At 44.6% G+C, this 17,269-nt stretch overlaps 1 protein-coding gene across 1 annotated transcript in view; it reads left to right on the top strand.

Moving 5' to 3' along the window:
• Manba (mannosidase beta) overlaps positions 1-17,269 on the top strand; it is an 85,390-nt gene that overhangs the window by 11,491 nt on the left and 56,630 nt on the right. Inside the window, exons 2-5 of the mRNA XM_021157735.2 lie at positions 5,373-5,467; positions 9,135-9,240; positions 10,071-10,241; positions 16,107-16,230. Of these exons, the coding sequence (XP_021013394.1) occupies positions 5,373-5,467; positions 9,135-9,240; positions 10,071-10,241; positions 16,107-16,230 (496 nt within the window). The remainder of the gene's footprint in view (positions 1-5,372; positions 5,468-9,134; positions 9,241-10,070; positions 10,242-16,106; positions 16,231-17,269) is intronic.

Below are 17,269 nucleotides of genomic sequence, written 5' to 3'. Positions count from 1 at the left end.
TCTGGGAACTGGCCTTAGGTTTTCCAGTTTGAGCAGGCAAGCTCTTTTCACCTACTAAGCCATCTCACCTCAAGGTACTCCTCATTTATGTCTCCATGGTTACGAAGGAGGTTAAACACTTCTAGAAAAATTGTTAGGTGTTCATATTTCTTGTTTTGAGAACTCATTGGCAACTTGAAGTTTTGGTTTTTCTGTTTAATTTTTGTAACTCTCTAGATATTCATTTATGAACTGCCCTCTGAAGTACAGCTGACAAAGGTTTCCTTCTGTTCTGTATGCTGTCTGCTCACTCTCTTCCGTTGCTGTGCATTTTGCCTTTTAAAAACAAATTGGGTAGCACCAGGTTCCTCTAGAGAGTTCAAGCAGAGAGGTCTTTATGGGAGGAACTTTTCTGGTGGCTCTGACCAAGAACCTGATATAAAGTAATTTAGGAGGATTTCTTTTGGAATTACAGTTTGTGAGAGTGGAATCGATGGTTAGCTGTGGGTCAGGCATGGCAGCATTTATGGGGCAGGAGTGTGTGGCTAAGCATCCCCTCACTTGGGCTGGCCAGGACTCAGAGAGCAGAGAACACGGAGGCTGGTTGTCTTTCTCCTTTTCCTCTTTTGATTCAGGCTCCTGCAGACCATGGTGTGGTGCTGTTCACATCCAGGGTGGCTCTTCCCTTATAAACGCACCCTGTTTGGGGTCTCTCTCACAGCTTGCTTCATTAAAAGACATTCCTTGAGTTTTGGAGTGTTCTTTCTTACATTTCTATTTCTCTCTGCCAGCTAGTGCACCAATGCAGCATTTTCTGTAAGCTGCACAAGTCAGCGCCAGGCCCTATTGTGACCAGGTCTATTGTGCTTGGCGTGCTGTTTCCAGAAACTCAGCTACTCTCTGCCATGTGTGATCGGCGGCCTTCCGGCTTTTAGGAAGAGCTTGGAACAGAGTGCTTGCAAGGTATTTATGGACACCGGAGAGCCAGGGTGTAGACAGCAGGACTACCACACAAAGTGACGTTGGAGACTCTGCTCTCAGGCCATCATGGTTCAACTTTTCATTTGTTTTAGTAATTGGTTCAGGCATGGGAGATTCTGGCATACAAAGTCTTGACACTGACACCTCAGAGGGCTATATCCTGGCCCTGTGTGACATCTGCTAGTGCCTGGAATGACAAGAGCCTTTCCATTGTGTTTGTAGCTAAATTCTGCCATCTTCCCTACTGTGCAATAAACCTTAAAAACTAGAGGGTTTTTTTTTTTGTTGTTGTTGTTGTTGTTGTTTTAAAGAAAAGATTGGAATAGGGCTGACAAGATGGCTCAGTGGGCAAACATGATTTCCATCAAGGCTAATGACCTTAGGTCAATCCCCGAGACCCACATAGTGGAAGGAAAGAGTCGCGTCCTTCACATTCTCTTCTGGCCTCCATACATGAGGCCTGGCACTTGGGTCCCCTTCCCCCATCAGTAAAATGGAAAAAAAAAGTTGGAATTGTATACGTGGGAGAAACTAGCCTGTAAATTCTCTTCATGTGAGAAAACACATCTAGCACGGTTGCCTTCTTGGGCTTCCCTTGTAGCTTCCTGCAAGGAACACAGACACAGGAAGGAGACCCAAGCTCTGCTGCCCCAGCTAGCCCTGGGGTGCAGTGTGTTGATGTGCTTGGCTGACGCGCTTGGCTGAGCTGCCCTCGCAGTTCGCTAGTCTTTTTCTTTCATGATATTTTTAACCATCTTGGTTTAAGTCCACAGTGCGGAGTTATAAATAGGGCCGAGTGAAGACATTTGGGCAAGTTAATAATTAGGCTTCTCTTCCAGCCTGAGTTCTTAAATATTTATTGTGTGTTTCTTCACCGGGGGGCGGCTCAGAGGAGCAGAAAGGGAAGCAAGGTGGTTGGGACTTCCACACACCGCTTGACAGCGTCTCACCACGAAGCGCAACTTAAAATACAAATCTGTTTCGTAGCTTTGAAGCTCACCTTACTCTCTCCCGAGGTGGCTTATCAAGCTACCCTAGTTAGGAACAATGTGTGGCAGATTGGAACCTTGACTGCAGTGTACTCCCCTGGAGTCATTATGATGCTTCTGATGGGTGAGAAGCCTGGACAGCTGCCCAGATGGTCACTACCAGTCACACACGGCCATTCCGCTCTCATTGCAGAGGATCATGGACAACACTGGCTTTTTCTTCTATGCCTGGAGTTACTGCCCCCCAGGAGATGACACGCAGCTCTATCTTAGGAGTTCTGTTGCTGTGATGAAACACCAAAGCAACTTGGGGAGGGAAGGGTTTAGTTTTTGACTATGCTTCAGTATTACAGCTTACCATCCATCCAAGGAAGTCAGGTCCGGGACTCAAATGGGGCAGGAACCTGGAGCCGGAGCTGAATCAGAGGCCTTGGAGGAGTGCTGCTTACTGACTTGCTCAACGTGCCTTGCTCAGCCTGCTTTATCATAGAACCCAGGACCAACAGCCCTGACCCATTTCCACCCACAGTGGGCTAGGCCTTCTCCCACTAACCACTAAGAAATAATAAGAAAATGCCTTACAACCTAGTCTTATAGAGCTGTCTTCTCCATTGAGACTCCTTCCTTTTTTATTTGTTTTATTTTTATTTATTTATTTGTTTGTTTATTTTATTTTATTTTATTTATTATTATTATTTTTTTTTTGAGACAGGGTTTCTCTCTGTAGTCATGGCTGTCCTGGAACTCACTCTGTAGACCAGGCTGGTCTCAAACTCAGAAATCTGCCTGCCTCTGCCTCCCAAGTGCTGGGATTAAAGGCGTGCGCCACCACTGCCCGGCTTGTTTTATTTTTTGAGACAGTCTTACCTAGTATCTCTGGATGCCCTGGGACTCATGTAGACCAGGCTAGCCTCAAACTCAGAGGTGCACCGGCATCTGCCTCCCAAGCACTCTGATTAAAGGTGTACAGCACCACACCTGGCTGAAGTTCCCTCCTTTCAGATGACTCTAGCTTGTGTCAAGTTGACATAAACTAGTCAGCACACACATCCTGAGTCACTGTCTACTGGAACTGAAGCAGAAGTGTTGGAGGAATGCCACTTAACTGGTTTGCTCCTCATGTCTCTCCCAGCCTACTTTCTCATATAAGCATGACCACCTGTCTAGGGATAGCACCGCCCACAGTGGGCTCGGTGCTCCCACATCAATCATTAATCAAGACAGTGCCCCCACAGACCTTCCTAACGGCCTCTCTGATAGAGGCATTTCCTCATTTGTGATCCCTTCTTCCTAGCTATGGCTAAGTTTGTGTGAGTTTATGTGTACCACCCATCTCCAGGAACCTACAGAGGCTAGAAGAGGGCTGGAGACACAGGTGGTAGTGAGCTACCTGATGTGGGTACTGGGAACCAAACTTGGGTCCTCTGCAAGAGCACTAAGAACTGTTAACTGAGTTCAAGGCCAGCCTGGTCTACAGAGTGAGTTCCAGGACAGCCAGGGCTACACAGAGAAACCCTGTCTCAAAAAACAAAACAAAACAAACAAAAACTATTAACTGTTGAGTCTTCTCTCTAGCCCCAGTGGAATAGATTTCAAAGGGAAAAAACCAGTGCTACAGCAACTGATTGGCTTGGATAATAGATTTATATAAATCATTCCTCTTTGTATTATAGTCGGGGTCACTGTGACTTTGCTATCGGCTATGTCAACAGCCCAGAAGGGCTGCAAAGCTTGGCTCCTCATCCTCTAAAATAATGGATAGATTTAAATTTTTTATTTTATTTGCATTAGTGTTTAGTGTGTGCCCAGTGCCCAGGGAGGCTGGAAGAGGACCTTGGATCCCTTGGAAATGGAATTACAGATGATTGTGAGCCACCAGTTGAATGCTGGGAATCATATCCTGGTCCCCCGAAAAAACCAAGTGCTCTTAGCCGTTGGGCTACTTTCCAGGTGTTGTTCCATTCAGCTTTTACGGTGTTGCTGGGGAATCAAACTGAGATCTTCAGACCTTTGCAACAAGTGCTTTGCCTGTTGGTCCATATCCACAACTTCTAGTAAGTCTGTTGTCAGCGCTTGGCCCTTGACTGGCTGCCACACAGAGTCAAGCCCACGGGCTGCAGTTTGCTAACATGGATAATCCAAGAAAGCTGGTTCCTATGAGTGTGGGGGTGAGTGTACTTACTGCCTGTGTGGTCTCTACTCAGCCCCCAGCAGCGCTCACTTAGAAAGCATAGTGAAAAGTAGGTTGGAAATGCTTAAGGTCTCAGAGGAATGGGAGTTTCTGCTGAACTTTGGGCAGTAGAGGGCAGGAGATGTGCTGCCCCCTGGAGGCTATCTGGGGTAGTTTCAGCAAAGAGCAAGAACTGGGCCTTGGGAAAGAAAGGAGACGTGTCCCAGGGCGGTCAGATTTTATTTACTGTCAGGACTTTAGAGGTTCTGTGTTTGGCTTAAAAGAGGCAGCCAGAGTCTCTTGGAGACCGTTCAGTGGGTGAAGGCGCTTGCTGCCAGGCCTGATGGCTGAGTTCAGTTCTCGGACGCCACACAACGGAAATGTAGAACTGATCTCCCACCGAGTCCTCCGACCACCCACATAGGTGCTGTGGTGTGTTGCCCTGCTAATTAAGGTCAAAGTCTACCATTGTCCAGATAGCCTTCTGAGCTCTCACAAAATGGCGGACTCTCTTTACCAGCAGGGCTTCTCCTACTCTGACCTCCGGAGAGTTCAACCCCCATCCTGGTCCCCCATCGCCCCTCTATCTGTGGAATGTCTTTGGTTAGATTACAGGTTCGGCTTCCTTTCTCCCGATAAGGAAGAAATGCCCATCCTGGATTTTCCTACTCCTTTCCCTTAAACTATCTTACCATTGATACACCCCTAAAAACATTGGTCTGTCTCCCTAAAACTGATCCTGGAATGACTTCATTTCCCTTTGTACTCACAGGCCATCCAATACCCTGTTTAACCACTCTGCCCCCTTCGTCCACGTGGGCCGATGGCCGACGACCTTGGGGAGAAGGGAGACCCACGGTGGTGCATGCCTGAGCACTCTCACACATTTAAACAAATATATAATAAAAAACAATCAATACAAAGGGAGCCGGTATCTATCTCCGGACACGTTCTCTGATAATGAGTATTATTTGTACCTCAGAGCTCTTTCATTTCACGTATACTGTTGGGAATTTTCTCCCACATCCTGGTCGTTTTACAGCACTGGGTACTGTTCTCGGGGCCTTGCATATCCCACCACTGGGCTGTATCTGCAGCCTCTGATCCACAGCCCACATTCTCAGTGTTAATCGTCTGACTTTCCTAGGCCAAGAGTTCATTAATTTTCAGGTGATCAATAGTTATTGTTCATTACCTATTTCAATTGTTTATTTTTAGCATATTTGGCTACCATGTTTATCTTGTACCAACAGGATCCTTACTACAGATTTAATGACCTGAACTATAGATGGATTTGCTTAGATAACTGGACCTACAGCACAGAATTTAAAATCCCCTTTAATCTCAGGTATGTATATGTTTATATATACTATACTAATATACTACGTCCATATATACTATATATACTATGTCCATATATACTATAGTATAAATACTATGTCCATATATACTATACTATATATACTATGTCCATATATACTATACTATATATACTATGTACAATATAGTATATTATATATACTATATTATGTATACTATGTGCTATATACTGTATTATGACAAGATTTTCATTTATGCTTTATGTCTGCTTAGGTTGTATATCAATCAGAGTTAAATCAGATTAAACCTTTGTGCTATCGAAGTGACTGTGTAATTTATTTTTCATTTTATATGTGAGGATGGGGCCACTGCTCATCAGTCATGACACTGTGTTTTAGGGAATAATTACTCCATGGTTATACCGAAGTCACCTAAATCCCATTTTATATAAATGCCCTGGACCTCCCCAGTGTCTAGGTGAATGTATTGATCAGCAGTATTTTTTGTGAAGTTATTCTGTGTGTGTGCACGTGTGTGTGTGTGGCCAAAGGAGAAATGCCAGGCAATTTAATCAATTACTGTCCACTTTGCTTTTTGTTTCTCTCTGAACTTTGAGCTCTCCAATTTTGCTACACTGGTCAATGAGTCGTGAGGGTCCTGCTGTCTTTGCCTCCCCCATTCTGGGCTTGCCGGCAAGTGCTGCTGTGTCTGTGCACACCTTTTATGTGGGTCTGTAAATTGTGCTCAAATTCTTCTGCTTCCATGGCAAGTAAGCACCTTACTGACCAAGTTATCTTCACAGGCTCCCTCACTACTACAGCACTCATGTGGGAGTGCTTGTGTGTGTGTGTGTGTGTGTGTGTACAGGGGTGGTACTAGGATCTGAGCCTAGAGCCTTAGTCATTGAAGCATGTTTCCCAGATCTACAGTGTTGTTAGTGCTCTACCTCCATTGATACTGTCAATCCTGAGATTCTCTGGAGAAAATCCAATTCCACCATTTTGGGCCAAATTTGAAGCAAGCTTTATTAAATATTAAGTACTGACCAAGAGATGGACTTTGGTCAAGGCCACTCCTGGAATTTCCCAGCTGAATAGCCCTGAGACACTGTTGCAGGGGTTTATAAAGACAAACCCATAGGCCACCATACTTTCCCATGAGGCTTTTGTTATAAGAACTACAACTCCCAGCATTCTGGGAGGTTACTTGGTCCTTGGGCAGGGGAAGCTTATAGGTTAATTTTGGTATTACAAAACCATGACCTTAACCTTAATCATGTGGCCATAAAGAAAACTACAAGCATTGCTTTCAGCAGTGTTCTGTTATCATAAGAAAATATTTCTAGGTGAAGCAGAATGAATATAAGGAAGTATACAAGTCACCATTATTACTAAATTTAAACAATTGTCTTGTCTATGACTTTTTTGGTTGTTGTTATATTACTTATTATCACTTTAAAATCTAAAGCCACAGGATAGGGTAAAGAGCCTGTTTAGTGTACATAAGGCCTTGAGTTCAACCCTCAGTGTTCCAAAAGAAGCCAGAATATTACGATCAATAAACTAGGAGAACCATGCCACACGGTAGTCCACGTGGTAGTGCAAGCTACTGGCTTTTATTTCCAGATAACACTTAAAATATTTCTCACAAGAATCTTGTCTCCCACTACATAGTGAGTTCCAGGTTTCTCTGTGCTCCTTGAGACTCTGTCTTAAAACAAAGCAAAGCAAAACAAAACAAAAACAAATAGCAGAAAAAACCCAGACAAAATCCCATTTCCCTTTGAACATAGCACATCCCAAATCCAAGTAGCTTATATCCCGGTAGCCCATTGCTCTTCTTTGTGGAACACAGATGCCTCTTCCCAAGCTTGTGCCAAGGGACCTGGATTTGCCGCCTCGATCTTTCTCCACCGCCATCATCCCATTATGTCTAAGTTTGCCTGGCATTTCTCTTAGTAGAGCCTCCTCACTTCCCGGTTTTGACTTTACCCAGAAACTGCAGAATCCAGTGTCTTGGGTTTGCCTTTCAGTCTCTGATGGTGTGAGAAAACATTACGTGCTTTTCCTCAGGAATAGAAAGTCTGTTTCGTGGCTTCATAAATGAAATACTGGCTTCACTGTGTACCTGTGACACTGGCCCCACCACCCCTGGCCTTGCCATGGACCCCCAACTTGTTCAGTTTCTCCTTCTCAGCAACTCAGTCCAAATGATGTGTCCGAATAAAGAGTCTGTCTTTAAAGTAATTGACACTATTAGGGCTTTGTGAGGTGGGGTGGCGTGGTTCTCCGAGACCGGGACTCTTCTACTTATCTTAACAAAAACAGTTTTATTGAACTCTGATCTTTATAACATGAAATTTGCTTAATTTAAAGAACAATTCAATGGCTTTTAGTGTATTCAGAGTTCGGCAGTCATCACCATTATCCTGTTTTTTTGTTTGTTTGTTTGTTTTGTTTTGTTTCAACTTGATGCATGCCAGAGTTATCTATGAGAGAACCACAATTGAGAACCACAATTCCTTTCTCTCTCTCTCTCGTTCTCTCTTTCTTTCTCTATTTTTTTGAGGCGAGGTTTTTATTTGTAATAGTCCTGGCTGTCCTGGATTCAATTTGTAGACCAGGCTGGCTTTGAACTTACAGAGGTCTGCCTGACTCTGCCTCCCTGCTAGGATCAAAATCATGAGCTACCACAGGTAGATGTGGTGTAAGAAAATGTAGGGCACTTTCAGGTATATATATATATGAAGCAGCGTTCTTCTAAGAGGTCTGCTTCCACTTCTGCCTCCAGAGCCTGCCTTTGCTTCCCTCACTGGTGGAGAGTGACCTAAATTGTAAACTGAGATTTCCCCTGCTTCCCCAAGTCACTTTTAGTCATGGCATTTTTTTTTTCTCAGCAATAGAAGCCCTAATTAAATCAGCCATCATCAGTTACTCATTAGTTATCATTTCCCGGTCCCATACACTGTTCCTATCCCAGCCTAGACAGCCAGAAACTAACTCACTTTCCGTCTGTAGATGGGATGTAGCACTGCTAACTGATGGAGCACATTAGAGACATTGGTCCTTTATCAAGGCTTCCTTTGATTAAATAACCACAGTGCAGCAGTGTTCATCATGATTTAGTTCCTCGTTACTGATGGAAAATATTCACTTCTTTGACTTCTTATTCGCTTCTTTCCTATTCTCTTCTTTCTTACACGGTAAGCCTCCGTTAGCCCTTGTCCAATAGATCAAAAAGTTTCTGTTTGATTTCTATGTATTGTAGGCTTGAATGCCATCCAGAGTACAAACTTCAAATTCCAGGTTGTTCCTTGTAAGGCTGAGCAAAGTACCGAGCACAGGATTCTCCATCATTGACACTAGGTCATGGTTAATGTGTTGTCTTAGATTCAATAGCTTTGACAAATGTTTTCTGGGTTATCTAAGAACTCTGCAATAACTGGGAGAATCAACTCATTTGGAAATTATAATTTGTGCTCTTGATTTTATGGCAAAGCTCTGACAGCCACATTAGAGGACTGGGTCACTCAAAGAAATTATTATAGTTAATGTCAAACCCACACTCCTGAAATTTGATGGCCTTAAGGTTAAGGGTATATATTTTCCTGTGGAATTTTTACTTTGTTAGTTCTTAACTGATGACAAAGAGACTTACATGGGTTAATGTTTTAAAAATCCTTTGTTGTCTCTTAGTGAATGGCAGAAGGTAAAGTTGACCTTTGATGGAGTTGACACGGTTGCAGAAATCCTGTTCAACAATGTCACTATTGGGAAGACAGACAACATGTTCACTGGATACGTGAGTACAGGGCTCCAGACTCACAAGAGCGGGCCTTTATGTTCGTGAACTGGGAAGGATCGGTGTGTAATTTGCCATAGGTCAAGGTCAAGGCCTTTGAAACACTGGTAAATAACTGGGCTTCTCAGGTGCCCCGTTTGAAGGCTGTTAGGGACAGTGCCAGTCCCATGGTGGTTCTGTGGGCCTCGAGGAAGGAAATTACAGCTCCAGCTTGGCTGTTCACTCCTCAGTGGTCTGGTGATCCAAATCCGTGGGAAATGACAAGTGACAGACAATTTGAAAAGGAAATCTGTTCTGAAATTGTACCTCCCTTCTGTTTCAAGGGTGTGCTTTGGAAAGCAAAACTCACTGATGACTTAGAAATACACACTGTGCGTTTCAGTGGGTCAGGTTGCTATATAGTGTGTATGCGTTTCAGTGGGTCAGGTTGTTATGTAGTGTCTATGCGTTTCAGTGGGTCAGGTTGTTATGTAGTGTCTATGCGTTTCAGTGGGTCAGGTTGTTATGTAGTGTCTAGGAACCTTTGGCAGCTCAAGGCCATGTGTACAGGTCGTTCCTGGGATGAAGATACTTTCTGTTCTGCATAGTTCTCTAGGACCATATTTCTGTAAAAATAGGAGAAGCCTAGGAACCTGTGCTTGGACAGAAGATTGGAGGTGTAACTAAAGGCGTCCACTAAGTTCTCTTTCAGAGGGATTCCTTCTGTTAATGAGACTAGCTCTAGACGTGGCTGTAGTGTGTATCTTTCATGTAGTCTACCTTTATCTAAAATGTTATACACAAGACTAGGTCTTCCTCATGGAGCTGCGTCTCCTTCCTCTGTCCTGCAGAGCTTTGACGTCACCAACGTGGTCAAAGACGTGAACTCCTTAAAGCTGCGGTTCTGGTCAGCAGTGCAGTATGCGGAGCGTCAGAGCAAAGCTCACACTCGCTACCCGGTGCCCCCAGAGTGCCCCCCGGTGGAGCAGAAGGGTGAATGTCACGTCAACTTCATCCGAAAGGTAATGAATGCTCACTCAAGAGTGTGTGGGCTGCAGCGTTGTGGCTGGCAGACTTGAAGGCTTGAAAACAAGATTTTCTGAATTTTTGTGGTGGATTCTCATTCTTCTAGGTTTTCTTCCTGGAGCGTGTTTCAGAACTTAGGTACACACACACACACACTCACACACTGTGGATAACAGAACTTGATGTTATATCTTAGGTTAGCCTAGAACTTACTATGTTGTTAAAAGTGGCAATCTCCTGCTTTAGCCTCCCATGTCTTGGGATTACTGATATGAACTACCATGGGGAGCTGCTAGTAGGACTTTATAAATTATTATATTTTTTTTTCGGGCAGGGACTCCTCTAGCCCTGGTGGGTTTCAAACTTGCTATGTATCCAAGGATGACCTCCAATTTCCAATCCATCCCCCACCTCTCTACAGAGTGCTGAGTTTAAGGTACGCACAATCTTGCTTGGTTTTGTGAGGTCCTAAGGATGAAACCCAAGGCTCTGTGCATGTTAGGCAGAGCCCTGAGATAATTCTTCCAACTGAGTTACAGTCCCATCTCTATAAGTTATTTTATAGCATTTATATTTATCAAAGCTGTTACCAGACGTGAAAACTTATTAGTGATTCTTGTGACTAGCAACCTGCTTGAAAGAAGTATATTTTCAGCTGGGTGTGGTGGTGCACACTTTAGCTCTAGTACTTGGGAGGCACAGGCAGGTAGATCTATGTGAGTTGGAGACCAGCCTGATCTGCAGAGTGAGTTCCAGGAAACAGAACTACATAGAGAAACATCCTATCACCCCCACTCCCAACCACCAAAAAAAAAAAAAAAAAAAAAAAAAAAAAAAAAAAAAGAAAGAAAAAGAAAAGAAAAATTTTTTTTCCTGAGATATTCTCATATTTTACTGCTAGAACCTTAAAATACAGAATGGGAAGGTATAATCCACAGATGATTTTTCTTTGAGGCTTATTCTGTTCTACGGTACTTGAACATATACTAATGCATGATTATTGTATTATAACTGTATGTAACATTTAGGTTTGTTTGTTTGGTTTCTGTTTGTTTGTGTTTGTGTTTCTGTTTCTGTTTCTGTTTTTTGAGACAGCATCTCACTATGTAGCCCTGGCTAGCCTAGAACTCATCATATAGACCAGGCTGGCTTTGAACTCACAGAGATCTTCCTGCCTCTGCTTCCAAAGTTCTGGAAGACATTTTAGTTTTTAAGAAGAAAACGTTACTCTTCTTCTCCCCTGCCTCCCCCCGCGCCGCCCCCCCCCCCCGCCCCTGCCCCCTTCTCACTCTGATCCTGCTCGCGAACGTTACTTTCTTCATCAAGTGTTTGACCCTTCTAAAGTCTCCACATCTCTGCTTCCTCCTCTGCTCAGCACATTAGTCGCCTCTATCTTTTCTACTTCCCTCCTCCCTTCTTGTCCGTCACTTCTCATCACCATGGTAACATGCTGAGTTGAACAGATTGGGGGGTGGCGGAGCATCTCTTTTGATTTTCAGTTTCAAAGGTGCTCAGTCGGTGCTCTCTGGCTCTGCGCCTGTGGTGAGGTGGAACAGCAAGGTAGAAGGGAGTGCGGGACAAAGCTGCTTACCTCATGGTGCCCCGGAAGCAGAGGGATACAGAGGGAGTGACTGAGATAGGGTGTACCCTCAAGGGCACGCCATCAGTGATCTGTTTACTCCAACTGGATCCCACATTCTAGTTCCTGCCAATTTCCAAGACAACCTTTATTCTTTGCCTCTGGGTCCAGTCACTTCTTGCACAGCACGTTGCCCTAGTCACCTAGCCGGTATTCCCACAACTCCATTTGCCTTCTTTCAAGTAATTATCCACAGAGCAGTTGGCATGGTCTCCGGACAAAAATGCCCCCAGCATCCCTTTCTGTAAAACAGAAACTGGGACTTCTGCGTCCATATGTACATAGGACTAGATATGCTTTTCAAAGTTCATAGTTTTTATCTTTCACCAGCTTGGCACCATCAGGAGGCTAATGTCCAAAGCTCCTAGCTCAGTCTTCACCCCACTTCCTCCTGTTGGAGCAGGCTGCATCCTGATGACATGTGCACAGGCATTTCCTCTGATAGAGGCCTTCCACTTCCTTTCCGTAACTCAAGGTGGAAGAAAGAGGCTCCCCTGCGAGAGATGTCTGACTGTTTGGTCCTGTGTATGAAACCTGGGGCCTTGTGTATAGAAGCAAGCCCTCCCCCGCTGAGCCACATCCTCAGCTTAAAAGTTTTTGTTTCTTCTTTCTTTTCTTCGGACAACTTGTGTAGATACTAGACCCTCTCGACTTCTAGCTCCCCATTTCCTCTATAAAGCTCGCAGTGCATGTGTTATTCATTCGGTGCTCAACTTCCTTGCTCATCTGTGAGCGTCATGAGTAGGAGCAGTTCCAGCGCTGTGTGTTGATGTACCGCAGCCCGAGTCACAGGGCATCACAGGTACTTTCTGAATCAGTGAACATCCTCATTGGCTGAGGGAATTAAGTGATCTGAAGCTTGGTAGGGTGTTGAATATTTTGTTCTCTCCTTGCTGCTTACCTGGGGTTATCATTGCTGCAATGAAACACCATGACCACAACCATCTTGGGGAGGAAAGGGTTGATTTTACTCACAGCTCCATGTAACAGTTCATCATCAAAAGCAGTGAGGGCAGGAATCCAAGCAGGCTGGGAGGCAGGAGCTGATGCAGAGGCTGTGGAGGGGTGCTGCTTATTGGCTTGCTCCTCATGGCTTGCTCAACCTACTTTTTTTTAGAACCCAGGACCACAAGCCCAGAGATGGAACCACCCACAATGGGCTGGGCCTGCTCACATAATCACTAATTAAGAAAATGTCCTACTTTCTTGCCTGTATAGCTCAATCTTTGTTTGTTTGTTTGTTTTTCAAGACCGGGTTTCCCTGTGCAGTCCTGGCTGTTCTGGAACTCACTCTGTAGACCAGGCTGGCCTTGAACTCAGAGATCCACCTGCCTCTGCCTTCCAAGTGCTGGGATTAAAGGCATGCGCCACCACTGCCTGGCCTGATGAGTCTGTTGCGTTTGTGTACATGATGTCAGGGATAACCACTCAGTGACCCCTTTCTGGGAAGGTGAATCCGCCCTCTCTCCACAGTCACTTGAAGGCGGTTGTCTTTTGCTTCTAGGGGTGGGGCCCTGTGAAAATGTCCCCACTCACACCTATTGGTCTTTCATTGTCCGGGTCTTGTTTAGGGAGCCATATTGTCACTGTTGAGGTTTCGTGGGTACGGGGGTCCCAGCAGTCCCAGCAGACTTGCAGATCTTCCGGCTCTTTCAATTTTGCCACCACCTCTTCCTTAATATTTCCTGGGCCCGGGTGCAGGAGCCGTGCTGTGGCTGCCCTCATTGTGCCTGGGAATCCTGGTGATCTCTGTATTTTGACTAGTTGTAGTTTTCTGAGATGGTCTCTGTCTGCTGCAAAAGAGAAGTTTCCTTGGTGAGGGGTGAGAGGCACACTTTCATTTTCCTCTGTAGTAGAAACGTACTTATCTTCTCCTGACATAAATACAGAGTGAAGGAAACCATTCTTGGGTGAGAGCAGTGTGGCTGGATCCCTAGTACACATACCCGCATCTCCTGTACACACACCCGCATCACCACTGCCCCCCTCCCCCTACACACACCGGCATCGCCTCCCTCAGAGGGCGTCTTTTCCAACTCAACTTTTCAAAGCTGAACTCACAGTGTCATAGATTTTTAATCTTGAAAAATGTTTTATCCTTAAGAAGTAAAAGAAAATTTTCTGCTTGATGAGACTTTTTAAAAAAGATTCTGGTTGATTTTTTTTGTGTGTGTGTTTGTTTGTTTGTTTTAAGTTAAACTTTCAGATTAGCACACAAACAGGCTTTCTGGTTCGCACTCCGTTGTTCCCTCCCCCAGGGTTCTCACTGAATCCCCAGCCTGGCCCGGGCTGGTCCCCTCCCCCACTAGCTGGTCCCCTACCCCACTAGCTGGTCCCCTACCCCACTAGCTGGTCCCCTCCCTTTCTTTTTCTATCACTTGGATTCCATTACTCTTTCTTTTCCTCCCATTCCCTTGAGAAGTTAATTGTCAGAGAATCATTTCTTTCTAGTTGAATATGAACCTTTGTAACTTCATAATTGGAATTTTTTTTTTTAGTGTCCTGGTCCTCAGACAGGTAGTTAGCAGACACGACTATGTCTCTCAGATAGCTACTCCAGTCAGTCTGAAGTGATTGTTTGTGGGTATATGTGTGTTTCTCTCTCTCTCTCTCTCTCTCTCTCTGTGTGTGTGTGTGTGTATGTGTGCACCTGGTATTCCTTTTTTTTTTCCCTTTCTGTATAGCCTTGGCTATCCTGGAACTCATTATGTGCACCAGACTGGCCTAGAACTCCCAGACCTTCATTTCTGCCTCCTGGGTGCTAGGATTAAAGGCAATGCCACCATCGGTTTGTGTTTGGTGTTCCTAAACGAGGACTTTTGAGTTCATACTTAATGAGGTAGGGAATAAGGCTAGTTTTTTTTTTAAACATGTTAATAATATCTTTATCTTTCAATGAGGCTACTCATTCATTGAGTTGTCATGTTTAATACAGGAGTGGTTAGGCACCGCAGTGTTTTGGAGAACTTCAGAGAGAGAGAGAGAGAGAGAGAGAGAGTGAGTAAACATTTGCAGGGTATGGTGGCCACTGCTTGCAGTCCTGACACTTTCAGGCCTGGCCTGAAAGCCCAGGACTAGGGGTAGCCTCTGTTTCATAGTGACAATTGAAAAGCAAAACACAAAACAAACAAGCAAACAATAAATAGCAGTGCTCTGACATAGTAGGCTTTTGAAGAATGAATGTGAAACAATGCATAACTAGATTTTCTGTTCTTCTTGATGAATTTAACTATGGCACTAAAGTGGGCATTTTTGGTTATAATAATCATAATCATCATCGCCATCTGTATAGCAAATGATAGTAATAATATTGTACAGTTTCTCAGCCTAAGTACAGTTTGGTAGGGCACCTGTAGCTCGGGACGTTTTAATCAAGCCATCACCTCAGCCTGACTGGGGCTGACAAGAGTTCTGAGCTCACCATGGCTGTTGAGAAATTTTAGATCTACTGTCCAAGTCTCTCACTCAGGCCTCCCACAGCGCTGCTCCAGGACACAGCAGCTGGCTCCTCTCTTGGCCAAGAGAGAGCACGGGACAGGGCCCCAAGCAGAAGGGCCGGTCTTCTATAATCTAATTTTGGAAATGACATCACCTCTGCCATATTCTATTCATAGGAAGTGGCTCTATCTAGCACATGCGCAAGGTTGGTGAGCACAAGAGAGCACGGATGCCAGAAGGGAGACTCTGAGATGTGTGTGCTGTGACGCTCGCTCATGCACACACACACACACACACACACACATACTTGACACCCAAACACAATTAGTTAGGGGCTGAACTGTGTTCCCCAAACTTACACGTTGAAGTTGCAACACTCCCTCTACTCAAGTGTCTTAGAATGTAACTGTGACTGGATTTGAAGTCCTGATCAAGGTGACTAAGTTAAGCAAGGTGTTTAGAGTAAAGGAATTTGGACAGCAGCCGAAGGGATGAGGAGGCATGGAGGATGGGAGGTATTGGCTTGCTGGTACACAAGGAAAGACAAAGGTAGCCATCTATTTGCAAACACATTTCAGTTGGTGAAGCCCCACCCCCTCCAGTCCAGCGTTTTGCTATGGCATCATTAGTAAACTGCTGTACGCGTGTATATGTAATATTTTAAAGATAGAATCTTGCCTTTTTTTTTTTTTACTAACTTTTCATTTAGCATGTATCATAACGTCTTAGTACACACATATCTTATCCTTTGCCTACTTCTCCTTTTCTTCCCCTGAAATTCCAGGCACAGTGCTCCTTCAGCTGGGACTGGGGCCCTTCCTTCCCCTCTCAGGGAATCTGGAAAGATGTTAGAATTGAAACCTATAACATTGCTCATCTGGATTACCTCACGTTTTTGCCAGTATATGGTAAGTCAAGATTTGCGATTTCTTGAAAAAAATTTTTGAGTCTTCTTTTTATTACAAAAAGTCTGTTTATAATTTGAAATATAAGATATTCTTCAGGGTCTTCTTAAAATACTGCAGAATAGCCGATTTATAAAAGTCTAAAATACACGCAAATGGTTTGTCATGAAAGCTTACAGCAGAAACCAGGCCTGTAGATAGATACCTGCTAAAATATTTATTTTGGGGGGAGGGAGGGAACCCAACAGGAAAGGAAGGAAAGAAGGGGCGTAGGGCAATGATGGTGCACGCCTTTAATCCCAGCACTTGGGAGGCAGAGGTAGGCAGATTTCTGAGTTTGAGGCCAGCCTGGTTTACCGAGTGAGTTCCAGGACAGCTAGGACTACACAGAGAAACCCTGTCTTGAAAAACCAAGAAGAAAAAAAAGAAAGAAAGAAAGAGAGAGAGAGAGAGAGAGAGAGAGAGAGAGAGAGAGAAAGAAAGGGAGAGAGAGAAAGACAGACAGACAGACAGACAGACAGACAGAAAGAAAGAAAGAAAGAAAGAAAGAAAGAAAGAAAGAAAGAAAGAAAGGTTGATTTGCTTTCACTCATGCTCCCCGCCACACCCGCCACCTCACACCTGAGACAGCCTCCCACCCCAGCTACAGGTCCCCAGCGCCCTCTCTCACCCCATGCCGAGTGGCCCCACTCTCTGTCAGGGTGGTTTCCACGGTCAGTTTCCTTTCACATTGATTTTTTTCCTTAATGTCTTATTGATAGTGCATATTTATTTGTTTCTAAATGTATTTTATGTGAGCATGTATACGGTGTATGATGAATATCTGTACAGAGGCCAGAGGGGACCTCTGAGTCTCCTGGTTCATTATTCTCTACCTTATTTCCTTGAGATCCTGTCTTTCAGTGAAACTGGAGCTATGCAGGGAGCCATCAAGCCCCAGCCACCCTCCTGTCTCCACCCTGCCCTCGAGCACTGGGGTTACTCACAGCCAGCTTTTGACATAGGTGCTAGGGCCTGAGCTCAGGTCCTCCTGGTTTTGCTC

This window comes from Mus caroli, unplaced genomic scaffold (assembly GCF_978045245.1).
Source record: "Mus caroli unplaced genomic scaffold, Mus_caroli_1 scaffold_3, whole genome shotgun sequence".
Classification (NCBI taxonomy): Eukaryota; Metazoa; Chordata; class Mammalia; order Rodentia; family Muridae; genus Mus; species Mus caroli.
This window is presented reverse-complemented; position numbering and strand designations above follow the sequence as displayed.